The 15,957-nt window shown below is 43.9% G+C and overlaps 1 protein-coding gene and 1 long non-coding RNA gene across 2 annotated transcripts in view; both read left to right on the top strand.

The window, feature by feature from the left end:
- The window catches only part of LOC308275117, a 562,357-nt gene that overhangs the window by 286,414 nt on the left and 259,986 nt on the right, over positions 1-15,957 (top strand). The window lies entirely within an intron of this gene.
- Positions 1-15,957, top strand: part of DNAH2 (dynein axonemal heavy chain 2) — a gene marked incomplete at both ends in the record, with an annotated part of 149,928 nt that overhangs the window by 30,264 nt on the left and 103,707 nt on the right. Inside the window, 6 exons of the mRNA XM_080712978.1 lie at positions 8,750-8,860; positions 8,995-9,233; positions 12,832-13,023; positions 13,587-13,744; positions 14,878-14,965; positions 15,306-15,511. Of these exons, the coding sequence (XP_080569104.1) occupies positions 8,750-8,860; positions 8,995-9,233; positions 12,832-13,023; positions 13,587-13,744; positions 14,878-14,965; positions 15,306-15,511 (994 nt within the window). The remainder of the gene's footprint in view (positions 1-8,749; positions 8,861-8,994; positions 9,234-12,831; positions 13,024-13,586; positions 13,745-14,877; positions 14,966-15,305; positions 15,512-15,957) is intronic.

Below are 15,957 nucleotides of genomic sequence, written 5' to 3'. Positions count from 1 at the left end.
CTTAGGCCCTCTGCAACTTAGTGAGACCCTGTTTCAAAATAAAAATAGGGCTGGGAGTATAGCTCAGAGGTAGAATGCCCCTGGGTTTCATCTGCAGTAACACACACACACACACACACACACACACACACACACACACACACGTGATAGATTCTCCTGCCTGCTGCTCTGAAATGCATGTACATATATAATATCCCTCAGTATCCATGATAAATTGGTTTTAGGACCCCTCAGACACCAACATCTGTGGATACTCAGATCCCTTATGTTAAATGGTGTGCTATTTGGATATAACTTTCACAATCCTCCTGTCTACTTTAAGTCATCTCCAGATTACTTATACTATCCATTACAATGGCAATGCTATGTAAACAGGTGTTACACTGTATTATTTAGGAAATAAGGATAAAGTCTGTACATGTCCAATACAGACGCAGTTTTTATTATGAAGATTGAACCCAGGGGCATTCTACCTTTGACCTACACTCCCAGCTCTGTTTTATTTGGGAACAGGGTCTTGCTAGGTTGCTGAGGCTGGTTTTGAATTTGTGATCTTCCTGTCTCACCCTTCCAAGTACTGCTCGACTCAGATTGACTTTTTTTTTTTTTTAATGGTACTGAAAATTGTTTTTGTTTTTGTTTTTGTGGCACTGGGGTTCCTGGAAGCCCTTCTACCTCCGGGCTACACTCCCAGAACTATTTTTACATTTTATATTTGGAAACAGGGTCACCTAAGCCAGCGCGCGCGGCTGGCTTCGAACCTGCGCGATCCTCCTGTCTCTGCCTCCCAAGCGCGGGGAATACAAGCGTGCGCCACCACGCCCGGCAATGGTACTGAAAATTGAACCCAGGGACATTCTAACTCTGAGATACACCCTTAGCCCTATTTATTTTCTGTTCTCAGCCTCCCAAGTACTGGGAGGGTGCCACCATGGTTTTTTTTTTTTTTTTAATTTTATTTTATTGGTGCACTGTATTCATACATCATAGTGGGATACAAACTTTTGTAGACATACATGCACACATCGCCCAGTCAGCCCCCACCCGATCCCCACCCCATTCTCTCCCCATCCCTCCTTCCCATGCTTGGCTTAGTGGTTGACATCTAGTATTATAGCAATTTATCCAAAATTAAAAATGATAATCTCACATAACAGTTTCATTTGTCTGATACCAAGCGTTTGATGATTTAAAGATAGCATTTCAATATTTCTTTTTGCTTTCTTTCTTACTAGAGCATATTTTTTTCTGTTTTTTAGGTGAAACTATCATATATTTATATATTTATTTTTCAGAAAAAAATCTATCCTAATATGGAATATGAATTCTAGATACCCAAAACGATCTTGAAAAAGAGCAAAGCTAGCAGATATATATTTTCTGATTTCAAACCATAAAAAGCTACAATAATTGAAACAGTGTAGTACTGTTCTAAAGGCAGATATATAGACCATTAGAGTTAAATACAAGCCTAGAGCTAAATTCTTCCCTATATTGTCAAGTTATTTTTGACAAGGTTTCCACGAACATTTGGTGGTGGAAATAATAATCTTTTAACTAAATATTGTTGAAAAATAATAATTACATGGAAAAGAATAAAATTGGACCTTTACCTAATCCCATATACAAGTATTAACTCAAAATAGATAAAAGACCTAAATATAAATCTTAAGACTATAAACTTTTAGGAGAAAATCTGGGTCATAAAACCTCACAACATTGAAATTGGCAGTGATTTCTTGGATATGATTTCAATGGCACAGGCAACAGAAGAATATACAAACTCCCTAAAAAATAAAAGAAAATATTGTATATCCAAAGACAATGTAAACAGTTAAAAGTTACTAATAGAATTGGATAAAATATTTCCAAATGCTATATCTGAAGGTATATTAATATTCCAACTAGAAATCCTAAAAATTAACAACAATAAAGGCAAACAATACAACTTAGAGATAGGTAAAAGACTAACATAAATAATGAATCTCCACAGATAACCAATCTTAGTTGTCTGTTGGATGGAAACTCTTGTTTCTCTGGTTCTGGTGAGTGTTACCTATTTCTTCTTTGTAGTTAATCTCTTTGAGTATTTTCTCTAGCGCTGGTTTTGAAGACATAAATTCCTTCAGTTTCTGTTTGTCATGGAAGCTTCTTATTTCTCCATCTAATTTGATAGAAAGTTTTGCTGGATAGGAAATTTTTGGCTGGAAGTTGTTTTCTTTCAGAGCTTGGAATATGTTACTCCAAGCCCTTCTGGCTCTCATGACTTGGTTTGGGAAGTCTGGAGTGATTCTAATTGGTTTGCCTCTGAATGTCAGTTGGCCCTTTGTTTTTGTTGCCTTTAAGATTCTCTGCTTGGCTTCTACATTGGTCATTTTGACAATTATATGGCGTGGGGATCCTCTTCTCCGATCCTGTCTAAAGGGAGTTCTATAAGTTTCCTGGATCTGTGTATCAACCTCTTGCTCTATATTTGGAAAATTTTCTGCTATTACTTCCTTGAAGAGATTGTTGATCCCTTTGGTATCACTTTCTTTTCCCTCCTCTATTCCAATTATTCTTAGGTTAGCTCTCTTAAGATGGGCCCATATTTCTTCAATGTCAGATTCCTGCTGTTGGATATTTTTTTCTAGATTAGAAACTATGCATTCATTTTTGGATTGCTCATCTTCTAAGAGCGAGATTCTGTTCCCCATGTGGTCTAATCGGTTGTTTGTGCTTTGAATTGAGGCCTTTACTTCATTAATTGCATCCTTTATCTCTTTTTGGCTCTCTCTGAGTTCTTTTCGAAGCACCTCTATTATTTCTACAGTTATTTTCCTGATTTGATCTTCTAGAAATCTCTGATTTTCTGTTTTATCAGGTTCTGATGTTGTGGGGTTGTGCACATTCATTACTCCAGTGTTATTCCTCTTTCCCATGATTTCGGAGGTTTGTGCCTTCTCTGGGTTCTTCCCTTGGGTCACTATGGCTTCACTTAAGGTGCTCTGGATCTCGAGTCTGTATTATCTCAGACCCCACTACTCCTTTACTGGGTTGTATCACAGAGTCTCCGACCCAGGGAGTCGATAGAGGCTGCTTTAAACTATGGGGGGTGCCAGGTTGCACGTTCTCCTATGGTGTGATATCTCTGCCACCACCACTCCCTCACTGGGTCAAGTCCCAGGAGGTACAGTACTGGGATTTCTCCTCTGTGGCCCGCAATTTGACTCACTGTTCTTGAGTACGCAGATGTAGCTCTACTGGACTCGGTGAATTCACTGCTGCTGCCGCCGCCGGTGGCAATATGGCACCTCTGCCACGCCCTCGGCCATGAGGCTGGCGTATTTTTTCTTCTCTGGTTTTGATTTCCACTCTGAATCCCTGCAGCGTGTGCTGAGCTCAGCCACTGGGAGCTTTAAATGCTGTCTGCGCCGAAAGATCCCACCTGGCTGTTCCGCAGCGGCTCACCTGGCTTGCTGTAGCCGTCCGTTGAGTTCGCCGCTGCCGCCGGCAGTATGGTGCTGCTGCCGCGTCCTCGGGCGCGTGTGTCTCCTCTGTGGCCCTGAGCTCTGTTCTCAGTCCGCTTTCTCTCTGGAGCCTGGTGGTTTTTTTTGTTTTTCTGGTGATGGTGTTTTCTGGCTATGAAAGGCGCTCTTTTTGTGGTAATGGAGATTGGTTGTTAGCGGGACTCTTAAGCCCCGCTTTTCTCGGTCGCCATCTTCCCGGAATTTTTTTTTTGTGTGTGTGTGTGTGTGTGTGTGTGTGTGTGTGTGTGTGTGTGTGAGATACTGGGAATTGAACCCAGGAGCATTTTACCCCAGGGGCTTTCTACCTCCGAGCTACATGCCCAGCCTTATTTCTTATTCTTTATTTTGAAACAGGTTCTCACTAAATTACAAAGGTCCTCACTAAGTAGCTGAAGCTGGCTGCAAACCTGCGATCCTCCTGTCTCAGCCTCCCAAGTACTGGGATTACAAGCATGTGCCACCAAACCTGGCTTTCCTGGATACAATTTTTCTTCTCTTTTTTTTTTTTTTAAATAAATTTTTACTGGTGCATTGTAGTCATACATCTTAATGGAATAAAAAAAACTTGTGGAGATATACACGCACACATCACCCAATCAGCCCCTACCCAATCCCTAACCCTTCCTTCCCCCTCCCTCCTTCTCACTTCGCATGCTTGGTTTCCTGATTAACTTTGATATGTTTTTTTTCTTCCATATATGGTCAAGTTATTTTTGACAAGGTTTCCAAGAACATTTGGTGAAGGAAATAATAATCATTTCACTAAATATTGTTGAAAAATAATAACTACATGAAAAGGAATAAAATTGGGCCCTTACCTAACACCATATACAAATATTAACTCAAAATAGATAAAAAACCTAAATGTAAATCTTAAGACTATAAACTTTTAGAAGAAAACCAGGGTCATAAAACTTCACAACATTGAAATTGGCAGTGATTTCTTGGATATGATTCCAAAGGCACAGGCAACAAAAGAATAAACAAACTTCATAAAAAATAGAAAAATATTGTATATCCAAAGACAATGTAAACAGAATTAAAAGTTACTGACAGAATGGGATAAAATATTTCCAAATGCTATATCTGAAGGTTTATTAATATTCCAAATAGAAATTCTAGAAATTAGCAACAATAAAAGCAAACAATACAATTTAGAAATAGGTAAAAGACTAAAATATATAATCTCCAAAGTTTTTATATGACCAATAGACACATGAATATCACTCATCTTATCATAATATAACTAATCATTAAGGAAATACAAATAAAAACTATAGTGAAATACTACTTCACATTTGTTAGGATGGCTACGTAACATGAATTACCTTGCTCCAGCCCTTTACCTGGAGTTTGTTACTCTCTTTACTTGTAAAGTGTGTTTCTTGTATGCAGCAGATGGATGGATTGTGGTTTTTAATACATTTTGCCACTTTATGTCTTTATTGGGGAATTGAGGCAATTTACATTCAGTGTGATTATTGAGAGATAACTCTTTTTTTTTGGTGGTACTGGGGTTTCTGGAAGCCCTTCTACCTCCGGGCTACACTCCCAGACCTAACATATATATATATATATATATATATATATATATATATATATATATATATATTTTTTTTTTTTTTTTTTTTTTGAAACGGGGTCTCTTAAGCCAGTGCTGCTGGCTTCGAACCTGCATGATCCTCCTGTCTCCGCCTCCCAAGTGCGGGGATTACAAGCGTGCGCCACCACGCCCGGCGAGAGATAACTTTTAATTCCTAACATGTTAAGATTTTCTTTCTGTTTGAAATACTTTGTGTGTGTGTGTGTGTGGTACTGGGGGTGGAACCAAGAGGCTTTCTACCTCCAGGCTATACTCCCAGGCCTTTTTAAAAATATTTTATTTGGAAACAGGTCTCACTAAGTTGCTGAAAGCCCCACTAAGTAGCTGAGGCTGACTTTGAGCCTGTACAGTCCTCCTGTCTCAGCCTCCCAAGCGCGGGGATTACAAGCGTGCGCCACCACGCCTGGCTTTGAAATACTCTTTATTCTTCTTTTCTTAGTTGTCTGCTGGATGGAAAATCTTGTTTCTTTGGTTCTGGTGTGTATTACCTATTTCTTCTTTGTAGTTAATCTCTTTGAGTATTTTCTCTAGCGCTGGTTTTGAAGACATAAATTCCTTCAATTTCTGTTTGTCATGGAAGCTTCTTATTTCCCTATCTAATTTGATAGATAGTTTTGCTGGGTAGGAAATTTTTGGCTAGAAGTTTTTTCTTTCAGAGTTTGGAATATGTTACTCCAAGCCCTTCTGGCTCTCATGACTTGGTTTGGGAAGTCTGGAGTGATTCTAATTGGTTTGCCTCTGAATGTCACTTGGCCCTTTGTTTTTGTTGCCTTTAAGATTCTCTGCTTGGCTTCCACATTGGTCATTTTGACAATTATGTGACGAGGGGAACCTTTTCTCTGATCCTGTCTAAAGGGAGTTCTATAAGTTTCCTGGACCTGTGTATCGACTTCTTGCTCTATGTTTGGAAAAATTTCTGCTACTACTTTCTTGAAGAGATTATTGATCCCTTTGGTTTCACCTTCTTTTCCCTCCTCTGTTCTGATTATTCTTAGGTTACCGCTCTTAAAGTGGGCTCATATTTCTTCAATGTCAGATTCCTGATGTTAGATTTTTTTTAATAAGTTATAAATTATGTGTTCGTTTTTGGAGTGATCATCTTCTAGGAGTGAGATTCTATTCTTCATGTGGTCTAATCGATTGTTTATAGTTTGAATTGATGCCTTTACTTCAATGATTGCATCCTTTATTTCTTTTAGACTCTCTCTAAATTCTTTTTGAAAGTCCTGTATTATTTCTACAGTTATATTCCTGATTTGATCTTCTGGAGATCTCTGAATTTCTGTGTTTCAGGTTCTGATATTATGGGGTTGTGGGCGTTCATTGCTCTATTGTTGTTCCTCTTTCCCATAATTTCAGAAGTTTGTGCCTTCTCTGGGTTCTTCCTCGGGTCACCACAACTTCACTTAGGGTGCTCTGGATCTCGAGTTTGTGGTAATCTCAATCACCACTACTCCTTTACTGGGTTGTATTGTAAAGTCTCAAACCCAGGGAGTTAATTGAGGCTGTGTGAGACTGTGGGGGTGCCAGGCTGGGCGTTTTCCAATGGGGAGCTGCAACTAGGGTGTGGTAACTTTGCCACCACTACTCCTTCACTGGGTTGGACTGCAAAATCTCAGACCCAGGGAGATTATCAAAGCTGCGTAAGTCCCTGGGGATTTCTCCGCCACAATTTCACTCACAGTTATTGTGTGCGCTGATCTGGAGCTGTCCCGGGCATGGTGAACTTGCCGTCGCTGCTGGCAGTATGACGCTACTGTCATGCCCTTGGCTGTGAGGCTGGCGTATTTCTTTTCTGGTTTTGAGCTCCGTTCTGAGTCTCTGGAAGGTGTGATGAGCTTGGCCACTGGGAGTTTTAGACGTTCTTTGCACTGAAAGAACTGCTGAATTACACCCGAATGATTCGCAGCTGCTCACTTCAGCTCTTTGCTTATCTTTCCTCTCTGGAGCCTGGTGCTGTGAGGCATGATGGCACCGGTGTGGCTCCACAATGAGGGCTGGTTTCTTTTCTGGTCTCTGGTTGTTCTTCTGTTCTTTTTCTCTGTCACTTGTGTTTACATTTTTTATTTCTCTGCTGATAGTTTTTTCTGGCTATGAAAAGCGCTGATTTTGTGGCAATAGAGATCAAATGTTAGTAGGACTTGTAAACGCTGCTTTTCTCAGTTGCTATCTTCCTGGAAGTCACAATTTTTTAATATTTTTAAGCCAAGCCCTCACTATTTATCTATCTATCTATCTATCTATCTATCTATCTATTTATCTATTTATTTATTTTTATTTTACTTTCTTGGTGGTACTGGGGGTGGAACTCAGAGGGTTTTCTACCTCCAGGTTATATTCCCAGACCTATTTTATACTTTATTTGGAAACAGGGTCTCACTAAGTTGCTGAGAGCCTCACTAAGTAGCTGAGGCTGGCTTTAAACCTGTGTGATCCTCCTGTCTCAGCCTCCCAAGCATGGGGATTACAAACATGTGCCATCACGCTCAGCCAGCCCTCACAACTTAATAAGACCCTGTTTCAAAGTAAAACATAAACTGGAGCTGGGCATGGTGGTGCACACTCATAATCCCAGCATTTAGGAGTCTGAGATAGGAGGATCGCCGTTCAAGGACAGTCTCAGCTACGTAGTGAGGCCCTTTCCAACTCAGTGAGACACTATTTCAAAATGAAGAATAAAAAATAGGGCTGAGGGAGTAGCTTGGAGGTAGAATGTCCCTGGGTTTTATCTTCCATACTGCAAAAAAAAAAAAAAAGGATCTTTTTTTTTTTTTTTTTTTTTTTCAGGTCTGGGGATGGAACTCAGGGGCCTTTGACCTCCGAGCTACACTCCCTGCCCTATTTTTTATTCTTTACTTTGAAACAGGGTCTCACTAAGTTGCAGAGGGCCTCACTAAGTAGCTGAGGCTTGTCCGCAAACCATGATCCTCCAGTCTCAGCCTCCCAATGCTGGATTACAAGCATGAGCCACCATGCCCGGCTAGGATCTTAGGTTCTTAGGTTCAAGGACAGCTTTAGCAAGTAGTGAGACATCAACCTAGCAAGACACTGTTTCCAAATAAATAAAATTGGAGCCAGGCATGGTGGTACATTCTTGTTACCCCAGCATTTGGGAGTCTGAGACAGGAAGATCATGGTTCCCAGCCATCCTCAGCTAGTTTGTGAGGCCCTTTGCAACTCAGTGAGACCCTGTTTCAAAATTTAAAAAATGATTAAAAAAAAATAGGGCTGGGGGTATAGCTTGGAGGTAGAATTCCCCTGGGTTCCACTCCCAGTACAACAACAACAACAAAAAAAAAAAAAAAAAAAAAAAAAGAAAAGAAAGAAAGAAAGAAAAAGAAAAAAAGGAAAGAGAGAAAGAGAGAAAGAGAAAGAAAGAAAACTGAGCTGGAGGTATAGCTTGAAGGTAGAATGCCTTTGGGTTCAATCCTCAGTACCATAAATAAATAAATAAATAAATAAATTAAAAATAAAATATAGGGCTGGAGGAGTAGCTAAGAGGTAGAAGCTTCATGGTTGGAGCTTCCATATCCACATCAGTGGATATGGAATCCTCCAAGACAAAGGACCTCTACTGGTCCTCTGATGCTCCGGCAGTAAATCTCACCCCTTTTAAATTGCGTGGTCCTTTCCTTAGATACCCGGTACAAGCTGGAGGGACACACGGTCCTCTACATCCCCGTAGAGGCCATGAACATGCCACCCGAGGTGGTGGTGAAGGACAAGGACCTGGTGCAGCAGCTGGAGAGTGAGTGGCCGGGGCGACGGGAACGGCGGCACCCAGATGCTGACGAGCAGCGGGGCTAGTGGGCCGTGGGACGAGGGCCGTGCATAACTGAGGAGCGTAGAGAGACACACGAGCTTCTGTTCCTTCCCCTGCAGCCTCCATGATCCACTGGACTCGGCAGATCAAAGAGGTGCTGAGTGCCCAGGAGACCGTGGAGACAGGAGAGAACTTAGGTCCTTTGGAGGAGATCGAGTTCTGGCGCAACCGCTGCATGGACCTGTCTGGCATCAGCAAGCAGCTGCTGAAGCAGGGAGTGAAGCACATTGAATCCATCCTGCGCCTCGCCAAGTCGTCCTACTTAGCGCCCTTCATGAAACTGGCCCAGCAGATCCAGGTTAGGGGGCAGACTGGAGGACAGGGGCTTAGCGAAACCCGGGCAGTGGTTGGGGCGGTGTGGGGGCCGGGGAGAGGGGGCCAACGTAATCATCTACACAGACTGCTCAGGTGTGGGCTTGTGCTGGCAGGAGAAGATGCGTAGTTGAAGCCATGGCACGTACCTGTAATCTCAGTACTTGGGAGGCTGAGATAGGAAGATTGCAGGTTGGAGGCCAGCCTCACAAATTTACTGAGGCCCATTTCAAAACAAAACAAAACAAAACAAACAAACAAACAAACAAAAAACAAGCTGGGTGCAGTGGCACTTGGGAAGCTGAGACAGGAGGAGATAGCAGGTTCCAGACCAGCCTCAGCAACTTAGCAAGACCGTGTTTCAAAATAAAAAATTTAAGCTGGGCATGGTGGCACACACTTGTAATCTCAGTACTTGGGAGGCTGAGATGGGATGATCGCGGTTGGAGGACAGCCTCAGTTACTTAGTGAGTCCCTCCACAACTTAGTGAGATCTTATTTCAAAACAAAGAATAAAAAATAGGGTTGGGGTATAGCTCAGAGGTGGAATGCCCCTGGGTTCCACCCCCAGTATCACAAAAAATAAATTAAAAATTAAAAATTTAATACAAGGGCTGGGGATGTAGCCCAGAGATAGAATGTTCCTGGGTTCAATTCCCAGTATCAAAAATAAAAGTATATATACAAAATAGTTCTGGGGATGTAACTCAGATATAGAATTCCCCTGGGTCCAGTCCCTAGTATAAAACACACACATACACACACGCTCACAAATAATAGTTGAACAGGGTCCCTAAGGCACTCACAGTTTAGGTAGGGAGACATCTGTTTAATCAACAAATAGAGATTGATTACCCTTCATGAGCCCAATTCCTACAATCCAGCTGAGAAAATAGAACTCATACAAAATAGAATTAGTAATGGTCTGGGAACCAAGGATGAGCCTGTGTGGTTCAGTCAAGAGATTCAAAATAAATACTTATAAATTTGATACAACAACTTGACTGTGTTGACACTGGTTCACACACAGGAAGAGCAGTCTGTGTGACACAGAGAAGACCTTGCTTCCCAGCTGACATTTATTTCCTCCCTTTCTTTCTTTCTTTCTTTCTTTTCTTTTCTTTTCTTTCTTTCTTTTTTTTTTTTTTTTTTGCGGTACTGGAGATTGAACCCAAGGGCATTCTAGCCCTGAGCTACACCTCTAGCCCTATTTAATTTAATTTAATTTAATTTTTTGAAACAGGGTCAAGCCAGGCATGATGACACATACTTGTAATCCCAGTACTTGGGAGGCGGAGACAGGAGGATTGCAGGTTCATGGCCAGCCTCAGCAATTTAGTGAGACCCTATTTCAAAATAAAAACTAGAATGCCGGGCGTGGTGGCGCACGCTTGTAATCCCTGCGCTTGGGAGGCAGAGACAGGAGGATCGCGCAGGTTCGAAGCCAGCCGCGGGCGCTGGCTTAGGAGACCCTGTTTCCAAATAAAAATGTAAAAATAGGTCTGGGAGTGTAGCCCGTAGGTAGAAGGGCTTCCAGGAACCCCAGTACTACCAAAATAAATAAATAAATAAAAAATAAATAAATAAATAAAATAAATAAATAAATAAAAACTAGAGCCAGGTAGCCAGGCGTGGTGGCACACACTTGTAATCCCCGCACTTGGGAGGCGGAGACAGGAGGATCGCATAGGTTCGAAGCCAGCCTCGCTGGTTTAAGAGACCCTGTTTCCAAATAAAATATAAAATAGGTCTGGGTGTGTAGCCCGGAGGTAGAAAGGTTCCATCCTTAGTGCCAAAAAAAAAAAAAAAAAAACCAACAAAAACCTAGAGCCAGGCATGATGGCGCATGCTTGTAATTCCAGCATTGGTGGGGCTGAGACAGGAGGATCACGGTTCTAGGACAGCCTCAGCTACTTAGTGAGGCCCTTTGCAACTCAGTGAGACCCTGTTTCAAAATAAAGAATAAAAAAAAAATAGGGCTGAGGATGTTCTTGGGGGTAGAATGCCCCTGGGTTCCATCTCTAGTACCACAATAAAAGCAAATAAATATATAAGTAAATAGTAGGATGGGGTATAGCTCAGAAGTAAAATACTCCTGGATTCAGTCACCAGTACTGAAATAAAAAGTGCCTTGAAAGCAAAAACCTGGCGGGTGTGGTGGCACATGGACAGCTTCAGAAAATAGTGAGACTTTCTTCAACTTAGCAAGAACCTGTTTCAAACTAAAAATAAAGCCAGGCGTGGTGGCACACACTTGTCATCCCAGCATTTGGGAGGTTGAGACAGGAGGATTGCGGTTCGTGGACAGCCTCAGCTACTTAGTGAGGCCCTCCGCAACTCAGTGAGACCCTCTTTCCAAATAAAGAATCAAAAATAGGGCTGGGGTGTAGCTCGGAGGTAGAATACCCCTGGGTTCCATCCATCCCCAGTACTACAAAAACAAACAAACAAAATAAAAATTAAAACAGGAATGGGGTGTAGTGCAGAGGTAGAATGCCCCTGGATTCAATCCCCAGTAACACACATGCACACGTACATGTGCACGTGCACACACACACACACACACACACACACACACACACACACACACCAGGTCTCATTAAGTTACTGAGGATGGCTGTGAACCTGTGATCCTCCTGTCTCAGCCTCCAGAGTACTGGAATTACAGATGTGTACTACTACACCTGACTCCCAGGTGAAATTTCGAACTAAGAAGGGAATTGAGCCATAACTAGCCTGAAAAATCTGGTTAAGAACAAGGGGGTAAAAGGGATCAGGTAATAGCCTGTTTCAAAATAAAATATAAATCCGGGTGTGGTGCCACATGCCTGTAATCCCAGTTCTTGGGAGGCTGAAACAGGAGGATCATAGGTTTGCAGCCAGCCCCAGCAACTTAGTGAGAGCCTGTTTCCAAAAAAAACAATAAGATAAAATAGGGCTGGGGGTATAGCTTGGAGATAGAACACCCCTGAGCTCAATCTCCAGCACCACCACCACCAAAAAAAAAAAAAAAAAAAAAAAATGTGGCTGTGTGCAAACCTGACATGATATCTCCTGGTAGGGTTCACTGGGAGAACGGTATCAGAGATGGTTAAGAATCACTTGCCCTGAGCCTGATACAGTAGCGAACACCTGCAATTCTAGTACTTAATAGACTAACACAGGAGTATCACACGTTTTAGGCTAATCTCAGTAATTTATTTTATTTTTATTTTTATTTTTTGTGGTACTGGGGATGGAACTCTTTGGGCTACACTCCCAGACCTATTTTATATTTTATTTGGAAACAGGGTCTCTTAAGCCAGCGAGGCTGGCTTCGAACCTGTGTGATCCTCATGTCTCCGCCTCCCAAGCGCGGGGATTACAAACGTGCGCCACCATGCCTGACTAATCTCAGTAATTTATCAAGATCCTATTTCAAAATAAAAAAGGGCTTGGGGGTGTAGCTTAGAGGTTCAATCTCCAGTAATAATAATAATTAATAATAATAATAATGATAATAATAATAATAATGATGTACTTGTTCTGAATCATTTTTCTCCAGTGGATACGTGAATGTACTCTTGGTTTCTCTTTCCTGCCAGGATGGCTCCCGCCAGGCACAGTCAAACCTGACCTTCTTGTCAATCCTGAAGGAACCTTACCAGGAACTGGCTTTCATGCGGCCAAAGGACATCTCCAGCAAGCTCCCCAAGCTCATCAGCCTCATCCGCATCATCTGGGTCAACTCTCCCCACTACAACACGCGGGAGAGACTGACCTCCCTCTTCCGCAAGGTGCAGGGGGCAGGCGGGAGGGCGGAGGAGGGAGGGTAGGGCTCAGAGCTCCACAAGGAGGTGGAATGCCCTGGCAGGAGGTGAGTGGTGGGGAGGCATGGGCTGCACTTGTCTCTAGATGGAAGTAGCCCTGTCACATAGACACAGGGCATTGAGACGGAGGGGTGGTGAACATGGGAAGAGGGGCAGGAAGACTGACTGCCCGAGCTGTGCAGAGGGAAGCCCTCCTCCTCCTCCTCCTCATTTCCCAAATGACTCTGCAGTGGGACTGGAGGATATGATTCAGGAAGGAACATGGTTCCCAGGCGCATTTCATCTGGAGTGGTGGCGCCAAAGAGTAGGAGAGGGGACACTGAGCTGATTGTGCTGGGTAGAGGCAGAGCGAGGGACCCCTAGGACAGGAGTGTGCCCAGAACCCAGCGGCGGAGGACCAGGGCGAGATGAATCTCAGGAGATAAATCCAGGAGCAGGAGGCTGAAACCCGAGGCTTGATCAGGGAGACTCAGAGAAGGGGCGGGGCGGGAGCAAGGCCGGGACGGAGGCTGCTGGGCTCCCTTCCGCAGATGAGCAACGAGATGATCCGCTTATGCTGCCACGCCATCTCCCTGGACCGGATCTTCGAGGGATACGTCTCTTCCAGCAAGGAGGACCTCCAGGGCTGCATTTTATGTTGCCAGGCTTGGAAAGACCACTACCTGCGGGCCGTGCAGATGCATACCCAGTATGAGGGGCCCCCAGCGGTCTGTGTGTCTCCCCTTGCCACTCCCGCAGAGAGGAGATCTCAAGTCCTTTCACAAGCACTTTTTTTTTTTTTTTGGTAGCCTATGGATTATGTTTTCTAGACCTGGCTGAGTATACGTTTTTACACTCAGCCAAGTTTTCTCTTTGAACACAGGTATTGTAGCTCCTAGCCCTGGGTTTTTTGTTTTTGTTTTTGTTTTTTATTCTCGTAGCCTTCCCTCCCTGGTTCTCTACCAATGAGCTACATTCCTTGCTTTTTTTTTTTTTTTTTTTTTTTTTTTGCGGTACTGGGGATAGAACCCAGGGGGGGCATTCTACTTCTGAGCTACCCCGGCGCCCCCCCGCCCAGTCCTATTTTTTATTCTTTATTTTAAAACAAGATCTCTCTTGCTGAGGTGGTGGCGCACGCTTGTAATCCCCGTGCTTGGGGGGCTGAGACAGGAGAATCGAGCAGGTTCGAAGCCAGGGAGTATAGCCTAGAGGTAGAAGGTCCCTTGGGTTCCATCCCCAGTACCACAACAAAACAAAACAAAACAAAACAAAACAAAACAAAACAAAACAAAACAACAACGAAAACCAAGATCTCACTGAATTGCAAAGGGCCTCACTAAATAGTAGCTGAGGTTGTCTATGAACCGTGATCCTCCTGTCTCAGCCTCCCCATGCTGGGATTACGAGCGTGCGCCACCATGCCCGGCTCATCCCTGCCTATTTATTTATTTATTTACTTATTTATTTATTTATTTATTTATTTGGTGGTACTGGGGTTCCTGGAAACCCTTCTACCTCCGGGCTACACTCCCAGACCTATTTTATATTTTGATTTGGAAACAGGGTCTCTTAAACTAGAGAGGCTGGCTTCGAACCTACACGATCCTCCTGTCTCTGTCTCCACGCCCGGCCTTTTCTATTTTTTTATTTTAAGACATGGTCTTGCAGAGTTGCCCAGGCTGGCCTTGAACTTGCGATCCTCCTGACACAGCCCTCGGGATAGCTGGGATCACAGGCACATGCACCCTGTGCGGGAACCCAGGACAGGAATGGTTTCTCATGTGCAGATTGATCCCTGGTCTTCCTGCTTTTTGGATTCAGCTCATCTTTCTCTTAACCTAGGTTCTCCAGTCGGGGCTGGGTCCTGGACCAGACCAGCATATTTGCTCAGGTGGATGCCTTTGTGCAGCGCTGCAAGGACCTCATTGAGGTGGGAAGACCATCAGGGACGGAGAATCAGAGGCCAACAGCAGACCCTCCATAATCCCCCTCCAGGAGTCAGGGCGGACTGGGCAGAGCCTCTGAATGAGTCTCCATCTAGAACTCGCAGCCCTGGCTGCATATGTGTGCCCACCTCCCGCCCCTGATCTTTATGGCTCTTGCCGTTACCACTGCTCCAGCCCCTCATATTTCATTCTGCAGCCAGAATTCATCCCCGCCCTCGGCCCCACACCTGGTTGGTCCTCCCTGGTTCCTAGACATTTGAAGCTAAATCAAAGAGCTCAGCACTCACAAGGACAGCAGGAACCCTCACGCTGGCTTCTTTTCAGGTATGCGACTGTCAGTACCACTTTGCCCGTTGGGAAGATGGCACGCAAGGTCCCCTTCCTTGCTTCTCTGGGGCCCAGGGGCCCCAGATCACACGGAACTTGCTGGAAATCGAGGACATTTTTCATAAAAACCTGCACATGCTGCGAGCTGTTCGCGGGGGCATCCTGGATGTGAAGAACACCTCTTGGCACGAGGATTACAATAGGTGAGTGGATCACAGACTGGTGCCAGGGTCGGGCGGGGGCAGGAGAGTGGGAAGACCAGAGGCAGAGGTGTGGGGGCGTGCAGAGACGCTGGCAGGGAGAACAGCCCAGGGACAGGAAGGTGCAGGAGAGCGCGCCAGAGAGCGCCGGGAGGAGGCTGGGCCAGTTCAGGGTTCCAGATTCTGCCTTTCAGGACTTGAATCTTGATTCTACCACTTAGCAAGTATGTGATAGTGGGCAAATTACACTACTAGTTGGTCCCTCTGTTTCTTCATTTATAAAATAAGGTTAATGCTGGACATGGTAGCACACGCTTGTAAAATCCCAGCACTTGGGGAGACAGGGGGATCACGCAGGTTCGAAGCCAGCCTCAGCTACTTAGTGAGGCTCTCAGCAATTTAGTCAGACCGTGTTTTCAAATAAAGTAGAAAATAGGTTTGGGAGTGTA

This window comes from Muscardinus avellanarius (assembly GCF_963383645.1).
Source record: "Muscardinus avellanarius genome assembly, chromosome: 16".
NCBI classification, from domain to species: domain Eukaryota; kingdom Metazoa; phylum Chordata; class Mammalia; order Rodentia; family Gliridae; genus Muscardinus; species Muscardinus avellanarius.
Note: the sequence above shows the minus strand (reverse complement) of the source record. Positions and strands in the feature narration are given on the sequence as shown.